The sequence below is a fragment of the Halichoerus grypus genome, chromosome 12 (genome assembly GCF_964656455.1).
Source record: "Halichoerus grypus chromosome 12, mHalGry1.hap1.1, whole genome shotgun sequence".
NCBI classification, from domain to species: domain Eukaryota; kingdom Metazoa; phylum Chordata; class Mammalia; order Carnivora; family Phocidae; genus Halichoerus; species Halichoerus grypus.
The window spans coordinates 22676611-22692213 of NC_135723.1; the positions used below are offsets into that span (position 1 = coordinate 22676611).

Here is a 15603-nt window from a genome sequence, read left to right on the forward strand (position 1 = left end):
AGTTCACAAACAAGCAAAATGAAATGATATTTTGCATAGGGAGATACACATATAGGTTAAAACTGCAAATAAGATCAAAGTTTAAATGGTTGTTACCACTAGGAGATGAGGGATAGAGAAAGAGGATAGATCAGGAAACACAAGAGCCTTCAAAAGTCTTGATACTGTTTTTTTTTTTTTTTAAGATTTACTTATTTGAGAGTGAGAGAGTGTGTGTGTGCACAAGTGGTGAGGGCGGCAGAGGGAAAGAAACTCAAGGAGACTCGGCACTGAGTGTGGAGCCTAACGTGAGTCTCGATATCACGACCCTGAGATCATGACCTGAGCTGAAATTAAGAGTCACACGCTCGACCGACTGAGCCACCCAGGTGCCCCTGATATTGTTCTATTTTTTAAGGTGGGTGTGTGGTTTAGTTTTTTGTTATTTATAGGTTACATGTGCTAAAATATTCTTTGGTATAATTGTTTTAGTTTTTAAAAGAAATGCTTTTTTCCATTTATTTCAGGAGAGATTATTTTCCAAAAGTTCAATCCAGAACCAGAAGCATATGTAGTAACCAAATCTGGTCTCCTTACTCTTTAACCCCTGGTTGACTAAAATACTATCCCACAGGCACTGAATTTCCATGGCTAACTTAGCTCAGCTCCCTGGCTATTTTGCCAGGAATATGTCATACTTAGTATTACTTAGCACCACTAAGAAATCTTCAATTGTATTTGTTGATATAAAAATATTAAGGCTTTAAATCTAGAAAGCAAGTGTGCAGAGAGGAGACATTACAATGGTATAATTACTTATAATTTACATTTGAAAAGCTGAGACTTTGAAAGGAAAATAATTTGCCAAATGTGCAGAGTAATAGCCATGCTAGAAATAAAACAGAACCCCAGATTCCCCTGCCAGTGCTACAAATTACAGAAGAGGAATTAACCGTGTTTTTTTGAGCTACCACCCACTGGTGATCATCAGGAGTAAAAATTCTCTTAGCATAAGGGGGCTAATGATCTTGCCAAGGTGCTCTGCAAGAGCGAAATACTACCAATATTAGAAAAAGCTGGTATTTCTAGTAGGTTTACCTTCTGAGGACCTAAGTTCATCTGTTGCTTAGTGGAATGTCAATACACAAGTTTATGTCTCTTCACAGATGAGTGAAAAAGGCACAGGAAGCTAAGGCCTAGCTGGTTCACATACAGCTTTTCAATCACAAGACACATTACTGAAACATAAGACTGTGGCATTTCACACTTCACCTAGCTTTTCATTTGCAGACACCTGCCATTTAGCTCTATGGTGTGAAGACTCAGGGAAAGGACTACTCTGCGGTGGAAAGCAGGCATCGAGCTGCCTATTGTATTTTAAAAAGTGAAACCTTCAAAACCTCTTTAGGAGACTTTAATTTTTTCCAAAAAAGCAAAACTTTACTAATAATGACACCTCAGCAAACTCAAGCCTTGAGCTACACAAACATGACTCCTTATTTGGAACTAATAACCAACATGGCAAGACAAGCTACCCCACAAATAATTCTGCTAAAGCCACAGGATCGTGTGAAGATATAAGGTAGGGAGAGAAAACTTTCATCAGAGTTAAGGGGAAAGAAATTGTAGATATGAGGATAACCCTTCTAAAAAACACCCTCCAGCAGTCTACAGTGTTTAATGAAAAACACAGAGGTGGGGAAGGGGGCGCAAACACACTGAAGTGAATAGCTCCTATGAACAAGGTGGGATCCAGGGTATGATAGCTTTGAAGCTGAATTTAAGCCTTGAGGATGGATCATTATTTACAGTAACCTTCTTAAAAAGAAAAAAAAAATGTGAGAAATCACCGAGTTCCCCTTCTTTGAAGTTTTGATTGATCAATGCTAGAAAGGCTCAAAAGTCACTTTTCTCTCCCTCATCAAAACCAAAACAAAGGATTTTTGAGACAGATGAAAAGCAAAGCCTCAACCGTGAAGGAAGTATTCTCATTGATCCTGAGGAAGTTGGACAGCAAACCTGACCGTCACCGTCTCACAGCCCAATCCCGCTAGCGGGGACAGGTGTTGCTATGCTCTGGGTTGGTGGCGATGCGCTTGGTGCCTCTTTGGAAAACAGCAGGCTCTAGTTCACTGCTCACAGCCTGAAAGCAGACCCCTGCCCTCTCGCACTTCACATCTCAAGTGGCATGTCCCCTAAGTCATGAACACTGTGAACACTATTCACACAGAAACATCTCACAAATGTGAAGACAAACTGCCCAACTGTTAGGTATTTTTATGGTGGTTTTTTTGGTGGCCATGATTCATCTTTTCTCATAACGCAACAACTTTCAGGAGCCCCAGTCTTGGCAGAGCCCCTACAGGGGTGATGAACCCTCCCAGGCAGGTGAGATAGATGTGAATGAAGCATAGAGAAGCCCCTGTCCCACTCCTCGCAGCGCTGGGCCAGAGGAACGCGGTCTTGGCAGGTGCTCCTCCACGCCCTGCCCTGATGAGACGATGCTGAGGTACCACTAGTGTCCCTGGCCTTTCTGTTAAAGGTGAACCACTGCGCAACAAGTGAGCCAGAAGCTGGGGGACTCGCTAGAAGAAGCAGTGCAGTCCCGCCACGACCATGCCCCGAGCTGCCCCTCTGACCTTCACCCAGTGGCCGGAGGTGAGGGAGGCAAAGCCCGGACTCGAGAGCGAGAAGCTCACCCCGTCCGCACCAACCTTCACAGGTTGGCAGGGGCCGCGGGCGGCTCCCCCTCCGCTCGACGCCCCCGACCTCGGCCCGGCCTGGGGGCCCTCGCGCTAGGAACGACTCAGACTCCACCCCCTCGCCGGCTCCCACCTGCCCCCCCCCCCCCCCGCCGGGACGCGCGCCTCCAGCACCTGGGCCGCCGCCTCGGGCCCCGGCGGCCGCTGACGCCGCCCGCTGCGACCGCAGCCACGGGAGCACGTCCTTCCGGAGGTCGAAGTCGGAGACCAGACGGAGAGCCATCGCCCGGACGCGGCCACCGGGCGGCTCGGGCCCCGCGCCGCGGGCATTCCCGGCCCTCCGCAGGCCACCTCGCCCTTCTCCCCCGGCGCCCGCCCCTCCTTCCTCTCCCCCGCCTCCCCGCGCCCGCCGCTTTCGGTTCTGCTGCGGCCCGGCCCGGGGAGCCCGGAGCACCGCCTCCTCCGGGCCTGCCGCGAGCTGGGCACGCCGGGCTAGCTGGGGGGAAGCGGACTGCGGCGCGGCCACCGGCCCACTCGGCCCCGAACCTTCCACGTGCGTCCTTCCGGCGGAGGGCAGGCGAGTGGAAGGATTTGTTTTTAAGGGGCCGTGGAGATGTCGCTGAACCAATGGTTTCTAATCTGTGCTGCACGTTAGATGTGGGCGCTAGGCTTACTTTTCTTCTTTTTGTTTAATCTTTGGGTGCTTCCTCTGTGCAGCAAAGTTGGAAACCACTTGACAAGACAGAGGTATTTCAGCTAGGTGAAGGTTCCAGTTCATCGCAGGGGCAGAAGCCTGCAGCATCTCGGGCCTATTGGACCCAGCTTCAGGGAGATGGTGTTTCATTAGCAGTGCTTAGGTAGCAGCAGGGAGCGAGCGTGGGAAGACGGTTCTCTTTTGAGAGATACGGAGACACTGGAAAGGGTTAACAATCTTGGCACAAACAGATCCTCTGCCTGTTCAAGAGGTTCCCTTTTTACGAAGGAATTGTTTAGGATTTTACGAACTGGCTTTTACGAAGCTGAATTGTTTAGGATTCCCGCTGTGCCTAGTCTTTTAAAAGTGTTCTCATCGGTCCATCTTGGGTACCTTCTCATCCCCACCCGTACAGATAAATCCAGTGTTTTGTTAATCTCACCACTCAGCTTTCTTTCCATTCCCAGGCACGCACCCTCCGTAAGTTTAATGATTGTTGTGCCTTTGGGACTGCCAGATTTAATCCATCCTGAACATCAACCACAGGTTATTACTCTCCCTTAAGACAAAGCTATCCTCATGTCCCTACGCAGATCTTTAGTAACCGCTGACCGCCCTAGGATAAAGTGCCTACACTTTAACTGACCTTTCCAGCCTTTGCACCCGGAACTTCAGCTCCAGACTGACCTAACTTCCAGAACCCCTCTGATTCCACCCTCCTTCCTCGGGGGTGAGGGTGGGGGAGGGAGGGAATCACCAGGTCCTTCCAGTCTGGATCCACAAAGACTTCCCACAGCTTCGGCTCACCTCAACCTTCCCAGCCCTGAACTCCTAGAGAGATATTGTAAGTATGTTTCATCTGACAGTCATAGACTGCCTGGAGACATGAATACTGAATCTTGAGTCTTGGTACATCCCTTTGCCCCTTTGCCTCCTACCAGGGGCACCTGAAAAGTGTTCAAGTTATTAAAGAATGAGTCAATACATATTAGACTAAAGAAAGCCTTATCACATGTTTCTCAAAGTTAGGGTCTGAAAACTGCCTGCATTGCAATCATCTGGGAAGTTGTTTTACAATGCAAACTCCTAGGCTCTAGTCTAGACCTGGGCAAGGCCCAGAAAGGAGCATTTTAGCCAGAGCCTCAGGTGATTCTTAGGCTTGCTAGGGTTTGAAAACTATTCTAAATAAAGGTAAAAGAAACTATTGATCTTGCCCTAGAGACATGTTTCTCCAATTGAGGTAGTGGATGATTTCAGGTAGAACTCCACCATTACTCACCACCCTATACCTTGGAAAATCCTCCCACCTGTAAAGTGCATGAAGATTCAGCAGAAATGTTTCATGTGGTTACTAATATTGCTGGTGCACAAAAAGGAGGAAGTCATGGGGAGTTACTACAAGAAATGTGTCATACCAAATGAGGCTCGTTGCCTTATTCATGAAGTCTTTCCTTGCTTATTTTAAAAATCAGTAAGTTTCTGGGTCTTTTTTCCCCCACAGTTAACCTCTATTTTTGCCAAGCAAGACTGATACAATCCTCATATATAGTCCTCATCAAGCCGTGATTATATAAAAACTCTCTTCAAAATTAAGTAAAAAGGAACATAGAGAACATAATAACCAAGAAGCAGAAAGATGAGGCCCAGACCATGAAGGTAGTACATGAATGGCTGAGCTTTGATCATTCACTAAGGAAAAGACTGGTGAATGGTGACTTACCAGCTTAAAATTTGTGAAGGGTTAATAGAAGAAGAGTGCTGGTGGATTATCCTTGAATTCTAGAGAAGACAGGACTCGAGACAGTCATATCTTCTTTATTTAAAAAACTGCTTCATTGATGGATGTGTTAACTTGATTGTGGTAATCATTTCACAATGTATATCAAATCACGTTGTACACTTTAAATATATATAATTTCATTTGCCATTTATACCTCAATAAAGCTGGAAACAAGAAAAGAAAACTGCCTCACAGAATCATTAAGCCCAGGAACTGGCTTTTGGGTAGAGAAGAAATATTTCTGCTTCTTGGGGATTTTATTTTATTTATTTTTAAAGATTTTATTTATTTATTTGAAAGAGAGAGTTTGAGAGAGAGAGAGATCACAAGCAGGGGGGTAGGGGTAGAAGGAGAAGCAGACTCCCCGCTGAGCAGGGAACCCGATGTGGTACTCGATCCCAGGACCCTGGGCTCAGGATCTGAGCCGAAGCCAGACACTTGACCAACTGAGCCACCCGGGCATCCTAGCACAGCACAAATTGGAGACTCAAAGATCTTGTAATCAAGGCCTTTATTTTATACATGAGGGAACTGATGCTCGAAAAGGTGATACGAGTGTCTGGTCTAAAGCAGTAAAGTTAGTTAAGCACAAAGTTGGGCTCTGAACAAGTCTTCTGCTACTGGTGGTTGTGTTAATTATGTCCAGTGAACTGAATTAGAGTACTCTTACCTTACAGCCTGAGCATTTCTAGTTTCCCAAACACTACACCCTGATTGGGGTGGAATTCTGGGACCATAGTGAGAAATCACAGAGCTTAGATCATATGGTGTCCTCATGATAGCTTAGGCTCTTTGTAATTTCATCTTGAGTTTTAGAGTTGAAAGAAACTAAAGGAATTGGAAATGTGGGTTGTGAATCACTTGTAAATGAAAATAGTTTCTTGAAGAGAGATGTTAAAATGAAAAGTTCTATTCCATTCTCCCAACCAAGACCAGAACTTGCTATACAACTTGGTGTTGAAGGAATTAGAAAATGGTCTATTTAACAAATCAAACCCAAAAGTCTAAAACTGGAAGGTATCTAAGGAAAGGACTAAAGATACTAGATTTGAAATTCACATTCAGTGGAATAGTAAACATGCTAAAAGAATATTTCCTTTTTTGTTGTTGTTTTTTGTTTGTTTTCAGTAATTTGTTTATTCTGCTTGAGAGAGAGACAGTGGCAGGTAGAGGGAGAAGCAGGTTCCCTGCTGAGCAAGGAGCCCAATGCGGGACTCGATCCCAGGACCCTGGGATCATGACCTGAACCGAAGGCAGATGCTTAACCAACTGAGCCACCCAGGCATCCCTAAAATAATGTTTTCATTAATAAACTCATATGTGTTAAAATTAAGTAAAAGTTTATCAACTAAAAAACCAAACCTTGCATTTTGAGGTTTGAAGTTTTCTCAATCCTTTGAGAGCACAGCTGAGAATTTTTTCATGAAAATTAATAGAAGTTACCAGAATACCCATTAGAATCTAAATGGAAGTAAGGTTCCTCTGCACTTCACAGGAAATAATCATGTAAGTTTGTAACTAAGATACTACAGCGCTTATGATAAGGTGGCTTCGTGTATAGGTATTCAGAAGACTGCCTCCCTATTGTAATTTATTTTTATTTTATTTTTTTAAAAGATTATAGTTATTTGAGAAAGAGAGAGAGTGAATGGGAGGGAGAGAGAATCTGAAGCAGACGCCACACTGAGCCCAGAGCCTGATGTGGGGCTCGATCCCACGACCTCAAGCTCACGACCTGAGCCGAAACCAAGAGTCAGACGCTTAACTGACTGCGACGCCCAGGCCCCCCATAGTAATTTGTTTTTAATATAAATGTTTAATATGTATTTAAGTAAATAAATATTTAATATGATTATTTGCCTCCCCCAAATCCATTTGCCCCCAGTCAGGTGGTAACATTTCCTCCGGCCAATGATTGATTTAGGAATGGCCATGTGCATCGGTCAGGATTAAGTTCACCAGAGGTTAATGAAAACCCAAATTAAAAGTGAATTGAACACACAAGCTTTTCCTATGTAACTGGAGGTGGGCAGCCTATTACTTGTAATTGCAAGTCCCTAAAGTCATCAGGGACCCGGGCTTCTTCCAGCTTTTTGTTCCACCAGCTCTTTGAGGATCCAAGATGACCGTGAAAGCTTCAACCATTTTGATTGCTTTCCAGAAATCAGAATGGAAGAGCCATAAAAGAGGATGCTGCCTCCCTTTTAAGGATACTTCCCAAAAGTTCTACGTAACATTTTTACTTACATTCAATTGACTAGAACTTAGTCATATGGCTGAATATAGATGCCAGGGAAGCAAGGAAATACAGTCTTTTAGCTGGCTAGCCATATGTCCAGATAAAATCAGAACAATATTATTAAAGAAAGCAGAGAGAATGGATATTCAGAAGTAACTCGAGGTCTCTGTCATGGGCCTGAAACCTAATGCTAGACAATGGGCTGTAAGGAAGAGTCAGCTATGTTATTTCTGAGAAAGATTTAACTCTTCCTCAAAAAGGAGACATGGGAAAAGAAGGTCTTTTTCAGCCTTTATATATTTGAAGGCCTGGACATGATTCCTGGGACTTCACCAGTCTTGCTCCAGTCTGAAGATGGAGTCCACAGATGGAGTTGCAGAGAACTGCAGAGAAAGGGAGCCCTGGCCTGTCATTCTCGGCACCAGCCCTACCTTTGGCCTTGTTGATAATAAGGATAACAGACTTCCTACTGTTCAACAAGATCGAGTCAGGCTTTTATTTTACTTGCCGCCAAGTGGCTCAATTTTAAAGGACAATCATTTCAAAATTTTGGTAGCTAGCACCAAAGAGTGCTATGATCATAACAAGTTTTTATTTATTTTTAATTAATTAATTTTTAAAAAGATTTTATTGATTTATTTGACAGGGAGAGAGAGCGCACAAGCAGGGGGAGCGGCAGACAGAGGGAGAAGCAGGCTTCCTGCTGAGCAGGGAGCCTGATGCAGAACTGATCCCAGGAGCTGGGATCATGACCTGAGCCGAAGGCAGAGGCCCAACTGACTGAGCCACCCAAGCGCCCCAACAAGTTTTTATTTTAACATTTATTAGGATACACTATTCTATAGTTTTGTATTGTTCTTATTAACATAAATGAAATAACGTTAAGGGGATAGGCTTGGAGGGAAAAAAGCCCAGATAAGCAAAAAGAGTTCCAGAGCCCTAATAACTTAAGAACGTCTGGATCCAATAACACCTGAAACTCATTCTATCAGCACACTTTTCAGTTACATGAGCCAATAGATTTCCTTTATTATGTAAGCCAGTTTGAATTGGATTTTCAGTTACTTCTGCTAACAGCACCTCAAATCAAGGATTCTCAAACTTTAATAAGCATACACATCACCTGAGGATCTTGTTAAACTGTAGATTCTGATTCAGCGGTCTGGGGTCTACATGGTAACAAGCTCCCAGATGGTGCTGCCATTGTTGGCCCATAGAGGACACCATGAATTAATTGCAAAGCTCTGCTAGTTACTGCAAGGATCTTCCCACCCATTTAGGATACGGATGATTCATGTACACATTAAAGTTTGAGAAGTACTCTTCTAGCTACCGTATGCTTTATTTTAATTAATTAATTAATTATTATTATTATATATATATATTTTTTGGTGGGAAGCAAAGCAAGGTTTATTGAGCGATAGCAAAGTGATAACACAAAGCTCCCGAGGGGGGAGGGGACCTGAGACTGTTGCCTTACTTTAAAAAAGAGTTGTTTTCTTTCTTTTCCTGTTTGTGACTGAGTTATTGAGTTTCAAGCCTGTTTTGGTTGGGTGCAGAGCAGAAGCCTCCCTCCAAGATGCAGGAGTACAGGAGTCCTCTGAAATAACCCACTCTGTTCACATCACAACACAGGGATCCTAATAAAATAAATGGGTATCGAAGTCAAGATCTTCTTTACCTGTGTTCACACTTTTCAGTGTTTTACTTAATTTGATTCCAGTAATAGTATTAGAGATCTACACATCAGAAGATGGGAAAACATGACATCTTTCTGGAGAATTTTAAAAAATATACAAGATATTCAAGGTGGATAATCCATATGTCCCTAAGTCACCAATTCCAAGTTCTGTTATGATAAGAATTTTCTATAGCCATTTTTTAGTATTTTTAAATTCTGTCCTAAAAATGAAAATGAAGCACATTAACATCCTACACACTTTCTTCATCTAAGAAAGGAATTGTACTTAGATCTATGTTTAAAAATAGAAGATATAGTCCCATTTCTTACGAGTTACAAATGGAATTCTAAAGATTGTCTCAACTGTTAACAATAGTTATCTCTGGGAAATGTAACTACATGAAATGTTTTTTTAAACCTTTAATTTTTTGATTTTGAAAATAGCTTTAATTAAAATATGAGATAAAAATAAAATATAAAATAAAAATAAAAATAAGATATATATATAAATGTGTATATATATATATATCTTCACTCTAATTTTGATAATAAAATTATTGTTCAAGCTTTAAAAGACCATGTTCCTGACAATTTGTGCCAATTTTTGCCCCATGCAGTTGTGGAGATGGCTGAATGCTAAGGGACATCATGGGTTGTTTTGATATGTTTTCATAGAGACCTGACACTGTGTTTAGCAGTGACTGATACAGTAACTGTTTCAATCTGCTTACTTATTTGCAATGTTAGTATGAGAGCCCTCTCCCTGTAATTTGTTGAAAAGAAAACTGACATAAATCTTTTAAGGCAATGTTCCAAAGAATAATAGCCTTATGATTTGGAGGGAAATAAAGGACTGACATTGAACAAGATGGACTAGACAACAGTCTGAATCCATTCGAAAGGAATTATACCTGAGTTAATCATGGAACAGGAAAGTATTGGGGTGAAACAGTCAGAAAGTGTGATAACCATTTCTGGCAGCAAGAATGCTTCATAAAGTTCCTGTGAAACTTTACTAAGGAGTAAATATTATTAACTGTGGGATTACCGTATTTCAAATAGGAAGAACAATGGATATATAAAATATGAAAAGATCATCCACAAAATATATAATCATGTGAAAGTTCGGTTGCCATCTGTAATACATGGATTTTGGTATTACCTGTAACAACTGGGGGAAAATTTTTTTGTTATATATATATAACAAGGCCATTAGACTGAAGTGGCGCTAATGTCATGGCCTATGTAAGCAAACCAAAATCTAAGCCTACAAAGGCCTCAAAGTTTTGAAATCCAAACCTAAAGACAGCCAGTCACAAACAGTCAACCAGGCTTTAAGCTGTAGCCAATGAATAATTTCCTTACTTTGCTTCCACCTTTTCTCAATAAAAATTCTTCTCCAGCAGAGCACTTCTGCTGGAGTGCTTTCAAAACAAAAAAATTTTTGTTATATTCAATGTCAGTCAGAAAGCACTCCATTTCCAAGTGGCTTCTTAGATTCTTCTCTTCGTATTTAAACCATTAAACCATATCATATTAACAAAAACATCTGCTTACTTGCAATTTATTTAAACATAAATGTTGTTCTTTCCCCCTTCCTTATTTTCCCTTCCTCTTTTTGCCGCTTATTCCCTATATCGCCTCTCCTGTGCCCCGGCCCTGTTGTTTGCTTTCCCCCTTCTGTTCCTAAACAATTACATCCTAAAGCCATCAGATGGGGCAAAGAAAGGTAAGCATCTGCACGGGTGGGGTCGAGGGCAGGGTGTTGGCCAAAATTTGGGTTTCAGAGCCCAAGCAGAGTGAAGAGCGTGTTTTTGGGGTGGGAGGAGTCACCCAGTGGGAGGTATCAGAATCCAGTCCAGTACAAACATTGCATCCATCCATGTGGATGGGAGAGGGCTGGGGGGTGTCCGACATGGGGTATCAGATTTCAAGTGGCTTGGGAGGGCATCAGCACAAGGGCAGGAAGGGCAGCTGAGATGACAGTTTGGCTATTTACAGGGCAGGTGATCAGTTAAATAAATATATTAAGAATAATGTAAATCATGTTTCTCACTGTCAGGCAAGGCTGTCACAAGAAAAGAAAAAAAAAGCAAAAATAAACTCTGTAGTGTTGGATTGGAATTGGAGGTACTAGTGTAAACTTACTGTTTCCATTAGATAGATGATGATAGGCAGACAGACATATATATTCCCTAGTTCTGTCTACTGAAAGCCTGGGAGCAGCAATACCTCTGATATCAATTAACACGCCTGGCGCAAGCAAAGAACGAAATGAGCCTGAAACAACTCATAGTGCCAGAAAGTAAGGACATTATCCAAGTATGATGAAGACCTGTCAGGACACAGGAGCCAATGAGAAGGGGTTCCCAAATGGCCAAACCTGGGATAATCTGAGTATCAAAATAAACAATTACAATGGAGGATTATGAACTCTCAAAAGTTAAAGGGAGGTATATTAACATTGAACAGTTTATTTGAACAAAAATCCATTCTAAACCAGACAGCACCAAACCGGAAATAGTGAGAAGTGCTCTGCTGGAGAAAAATTTTTATAGAGAAAAGGTGGAAGCAAAGTAAGGAAATTATTCATTGGCTACAGCTTAAAGCTTGGTTGACTGTGACTGGCTGTCTTTAGGTTTGGATTTCAAAACTTTGAGGCCTTTGTAGGCTTAGATTTTGGTTTGCTTACATAGGCCATGACATTAGCGCTACTTCAGTCTAATGGCCTCCATGTTTAATCAATTTAACAAACCATTTTCTTAACAAAGAAAAATAAATAAATAAATAAAAACCAAAAAAACCAAAAAAATAAACCTGTTAAATAAAACAAAACCATAATAATACATGCACACACACATACTATATATAGATACATACATATATATAAATGTGTATATATATATATATATATATAGAGAGAGAGAGAGAGAGAGAGAGGGAGAAAGCTTGATGTGGAACAGGCTATCTAGATAATTTCCAAGTACTACCCCACAAAATCCTTATTAAGCCTGGCATACAGCACCTAAATCAAGGGATCAAAGGAAACAACATCGGTAATGGGACAAATGGAAATTATAGGATACAATCACTTCCAAAAAAAAGATAACCTTAACCTAATCATGAGGAAACATCAGACAAACCCAAGTAAAGAATATTCTACAAAAGAACTGGACTGCTATCTTTGAAAGTGTCAAGGTCATGAAAGCCACTGAAAGACAAACTGTTTCAGACAGGAGACTAAAAAAAAAAATGACAGCTAAATGCTCCACATGATCATGATCTGGATACTTTTGCTATATAATTCATTACTGGGTACTGAATAAACTTGAATAGGCCTGAGGATTAGGTGGTGGTGATGTTTCTAGGTTAATTTCCTGATTTTGATTATTGTACTGAGCTTATGTAGGAGAATGTTCTCATTTGTAGAAAATATATACTAAAGTTTTTTTGGATAATGGGGCATGAGATCGGCAGTTACTCTCAAATGGTTCAGAAAAAAAGTTATTTATATGATACTCCCACCTTTTCTATAAGTTTATGATTGTTTAGAGATGAAAATATTTTTAAAAACAAAAATGTTTTCAGAATGACTGGTGTTTCAGAAGCCTCATAAAGTATTTTTTTTTTCCCATAGAAAGAACTATTACCTTTGTGTTAAGAGCAAACTTTAAATAGTGACATGGGTGGGTTGGATTTAAAACATTGAACTACCAGGGGTGCCTGAGTGGCTCAGTCGGGTTAAACATCTGCCTTTGGCTCAGGTCATGATCCCAGGATCATGCTCCCTGCTCAGTGAGGAGCTCCTTCTCCCTCTCTCTCTGCCCCTCCCCCCTCGTTCTCTCTCTCTCTCAAATAAATAAAATCTTAAAAAAAGATAAAACATTGAATTATCAGAAGATGCAAAGGCTTTAAATTAAATTGCATTTAAAGAAATGCAAAGAAAGTTACTGAACTTATTAACCTTGTGCTTTAAGAAGTAAATTCTCCCAAACTGACTGAAAATAAGCCACAGTCAAATAAAAGCAGAAGCATGATGGAAAATTGTATTTTTTCACCTCTTAAATGACTTTTTTCCATAATAGGAATCTTCCATTAACTGGCCTCAGGAAAAAAAAATTATTAAAATTAAACTTCTTTTTTCTAAGCAATCATATGACTTTATTTCATAGGGAAACTGATTAAACAAATAATACCTATTACAGAAAAACTTTCATTAAAAAATACACATTTTTAAATGGCACTTAGCCATTTAAAAAGAAACATAAGAGATACTGGTGTGTGTAGCAGATTTTTAATGTCCAACTGCCATGTGTTTTGTATGTAGATTTATTTTTTCTTTTAGATTTCTAAACACAGTGGAAGCCATGAGAGAGAATATCTGACGCAATTCATTAAAATCTTGGCAGCCTGGCCCTCAGCTCCCGCTTTCCCTGAAAGCTGCCTTTACTGAAGCTGAACGCTCTCCCAGTAATTCTCTCCACAGAAGACCTATTGTCACCGCCGTCTGAGGGGCAATTCCTGGAGGAAGCACATCAGCCAATCTAGGTCCTGAATAAACAAAAACTACGTAAATAAATTACCCTCTCGCAAGCGGGGGGTTAGTCTGCGCTTTGTAACGCTCCTAGGAAAATACACTTGATTAAAATGAAATATTTTGTTTTAAGACGAATGCTCCAAAGCGGAGGATTCTGGTGTCCCTCCAGTGAGTGTCAGTTGTTGGGGGAGGGGAGGGGAAATGACAGGCTGTCCTTCAGCTGTTGAATCAAATGAACCTCTTTTCTTGGACAAGATCGTACACTGAAAATATGTTGTAGGTAATCTAAAATAAAAGGTGTTTCTCCTTGCTAAGAATTGCATTTTGTGCATTTTTCACCTGTTGGCGGTTCTGAATTTTTTCCAGCTGCTTTCCCCTGCACTTGGCTTTGGTAATTGGGGCTGGGAATTTCCTGATTCCAGTGTTGTGCGGCAGCCTGTTCACTCCCTCCAGTTTCCTCCCAGTGGCCCTATCTCTTTGGTGTCTTTGTTCTCAGCACAAAATAGTCCCTGCAAGCATTGATCAAAGTTCTATGAATACACACTGACTCATTAGCTACTTAAAAGATCTTCCTGAAGTAGCTTCTTTTCAAATTTCAGTGGTGGTTTCTTTATCTTACTGTGAATCACAATATACAAAGGGAAAATGATTTGACCTGAAGTATTAAAAAAAAATCCATATCATAGAAAATCTTTTTGAAAAATATTTTATTATGCGCCTCCCCCCCCAGATAAAGTAAACCTCTGAACCTTTCTCTGGGTGCATGCTAATAAGACTACTTCAGAGAAATAAAAACTAGCCTAGTGCATTCAAAAGAGGATCCAAGCAGTTAATAGCTAAAATGACTATGGGTCTTTCTTTTAAAGATTTTATTTATTTATCTGACAGAGAGATAGAGATCACAAGTAGGCAGAGCGGCAGGCAGAGGGAAAGGGAGAAGCAGGCTCTCCGCTGAGCAGGGAGCCCGAGGTAGGACTTGATCCAAGGACCCTGGGATCATGACCAAGGCGAAGGCAGCCGCTTAACCGACTTAGCCACCCAGGCGCCCCATGACTATGAGTTTGTAGGTGATTTTTTTTTTTAAGTTTAATTGAGGAGTCCATTAAGGTTCCCCCTTCTGTTCATTTAAATTTTTGAAATATATTTAAACCCTCTTCATTCTCAAAAATCCACGATATTTATATTATTTTAATTAAGCCTGGTCTCTGGGTCTGCTGAAAGAGAGAATGGGAGACCAATCAGAACCAACAAGAAAGACTTATCTCTCTGTTGCATAGAATCAGAATACGATCAGAACGTTTAGTACTAATGGTAGCCCGAAGCCTGAAATGTGTCACCTTTCTCTCCAGTTTTCCAAATATCCATCTAATCTGTGTCCACCCTCGGGAGCAGTTTCCCATGTAGGTCTTCTCTGATAGTATCAAATCTTCCTTGTTGAAGAAAAAGCCTGATATCTACACCAGCTTGGCCAAATGCTCAAGGGAATCTCAAGAGGGTAAAGAATTTCGGGTATTAAAACAAACAAACAAATAAAAACAAACTAGCAAAGCAATAGGGTGATGTACTCAGTACTCGACTGATAGTTAAGAAACTTGACTCTCTGGGTTGCCTGGCTGGCTCGGTCCTTTGAGCATACGACTTTTGATCTTGGGGTTGTGAGTTCAAACCCCACATTGGACATAGAGCTTACTTAAAAAAAAGAGGGGGGCGGCGCCTGGGTGGCTTAGTTAAGTGTCTACCTTGGACTCGGGTTGTGATCTCGGGGTCCTAGAATCAGGCCTGTGTGGGGCTCCCTGCTCGTGGGGAGTCTGCTTTTCCTTCTCCTTCTGGCCCACCCCCCCACTCATGTGCGTGCGTGATCGCTCTCTCTCTCTCAAGTAAGGCAATAAAATCTTTAAAAAAAAAAAAAAAGCCTGAATTCTTGTCACAGTCTTGACATCAGGTGGTTCTGTGACCTTGGGCAAGTCACTCAACAGTTCTGGACTTGGTTT

General features: G+C 41.4%; 1 protein-coding gene across 10 annotated transcripts in view; it reads right to left on the bottom strand.

The window, feature by feature from the left end:
• The window catches only part of GSAP (gamma-secretase activating protein), an 84980-nt gene extending 81927 nt beyond the window's left edge, over positions 1 to 3053 (bottom strand). For all 10 annotated transcript variants that reach the window (XR_013443098.1, XR_013443099.1, XM_078060055.1 and 7 more), the window contains exon 1: positions 2856 to 3053. Coding sequence is in view for 8 of the 10 variants with exons in the window: in XM_078060055.1 (XP_077916181.1) it covers positions 2856 to 2964 (109 nt within the window). In the remaining 2 variants the exon portion in view is untranslated. The remainder of the gene's footprint in view (positions 1 to 2855) is intronic.
• Between the last annotated feature and the right edge of the window lie 12550 nt (positions 3054 to 15603).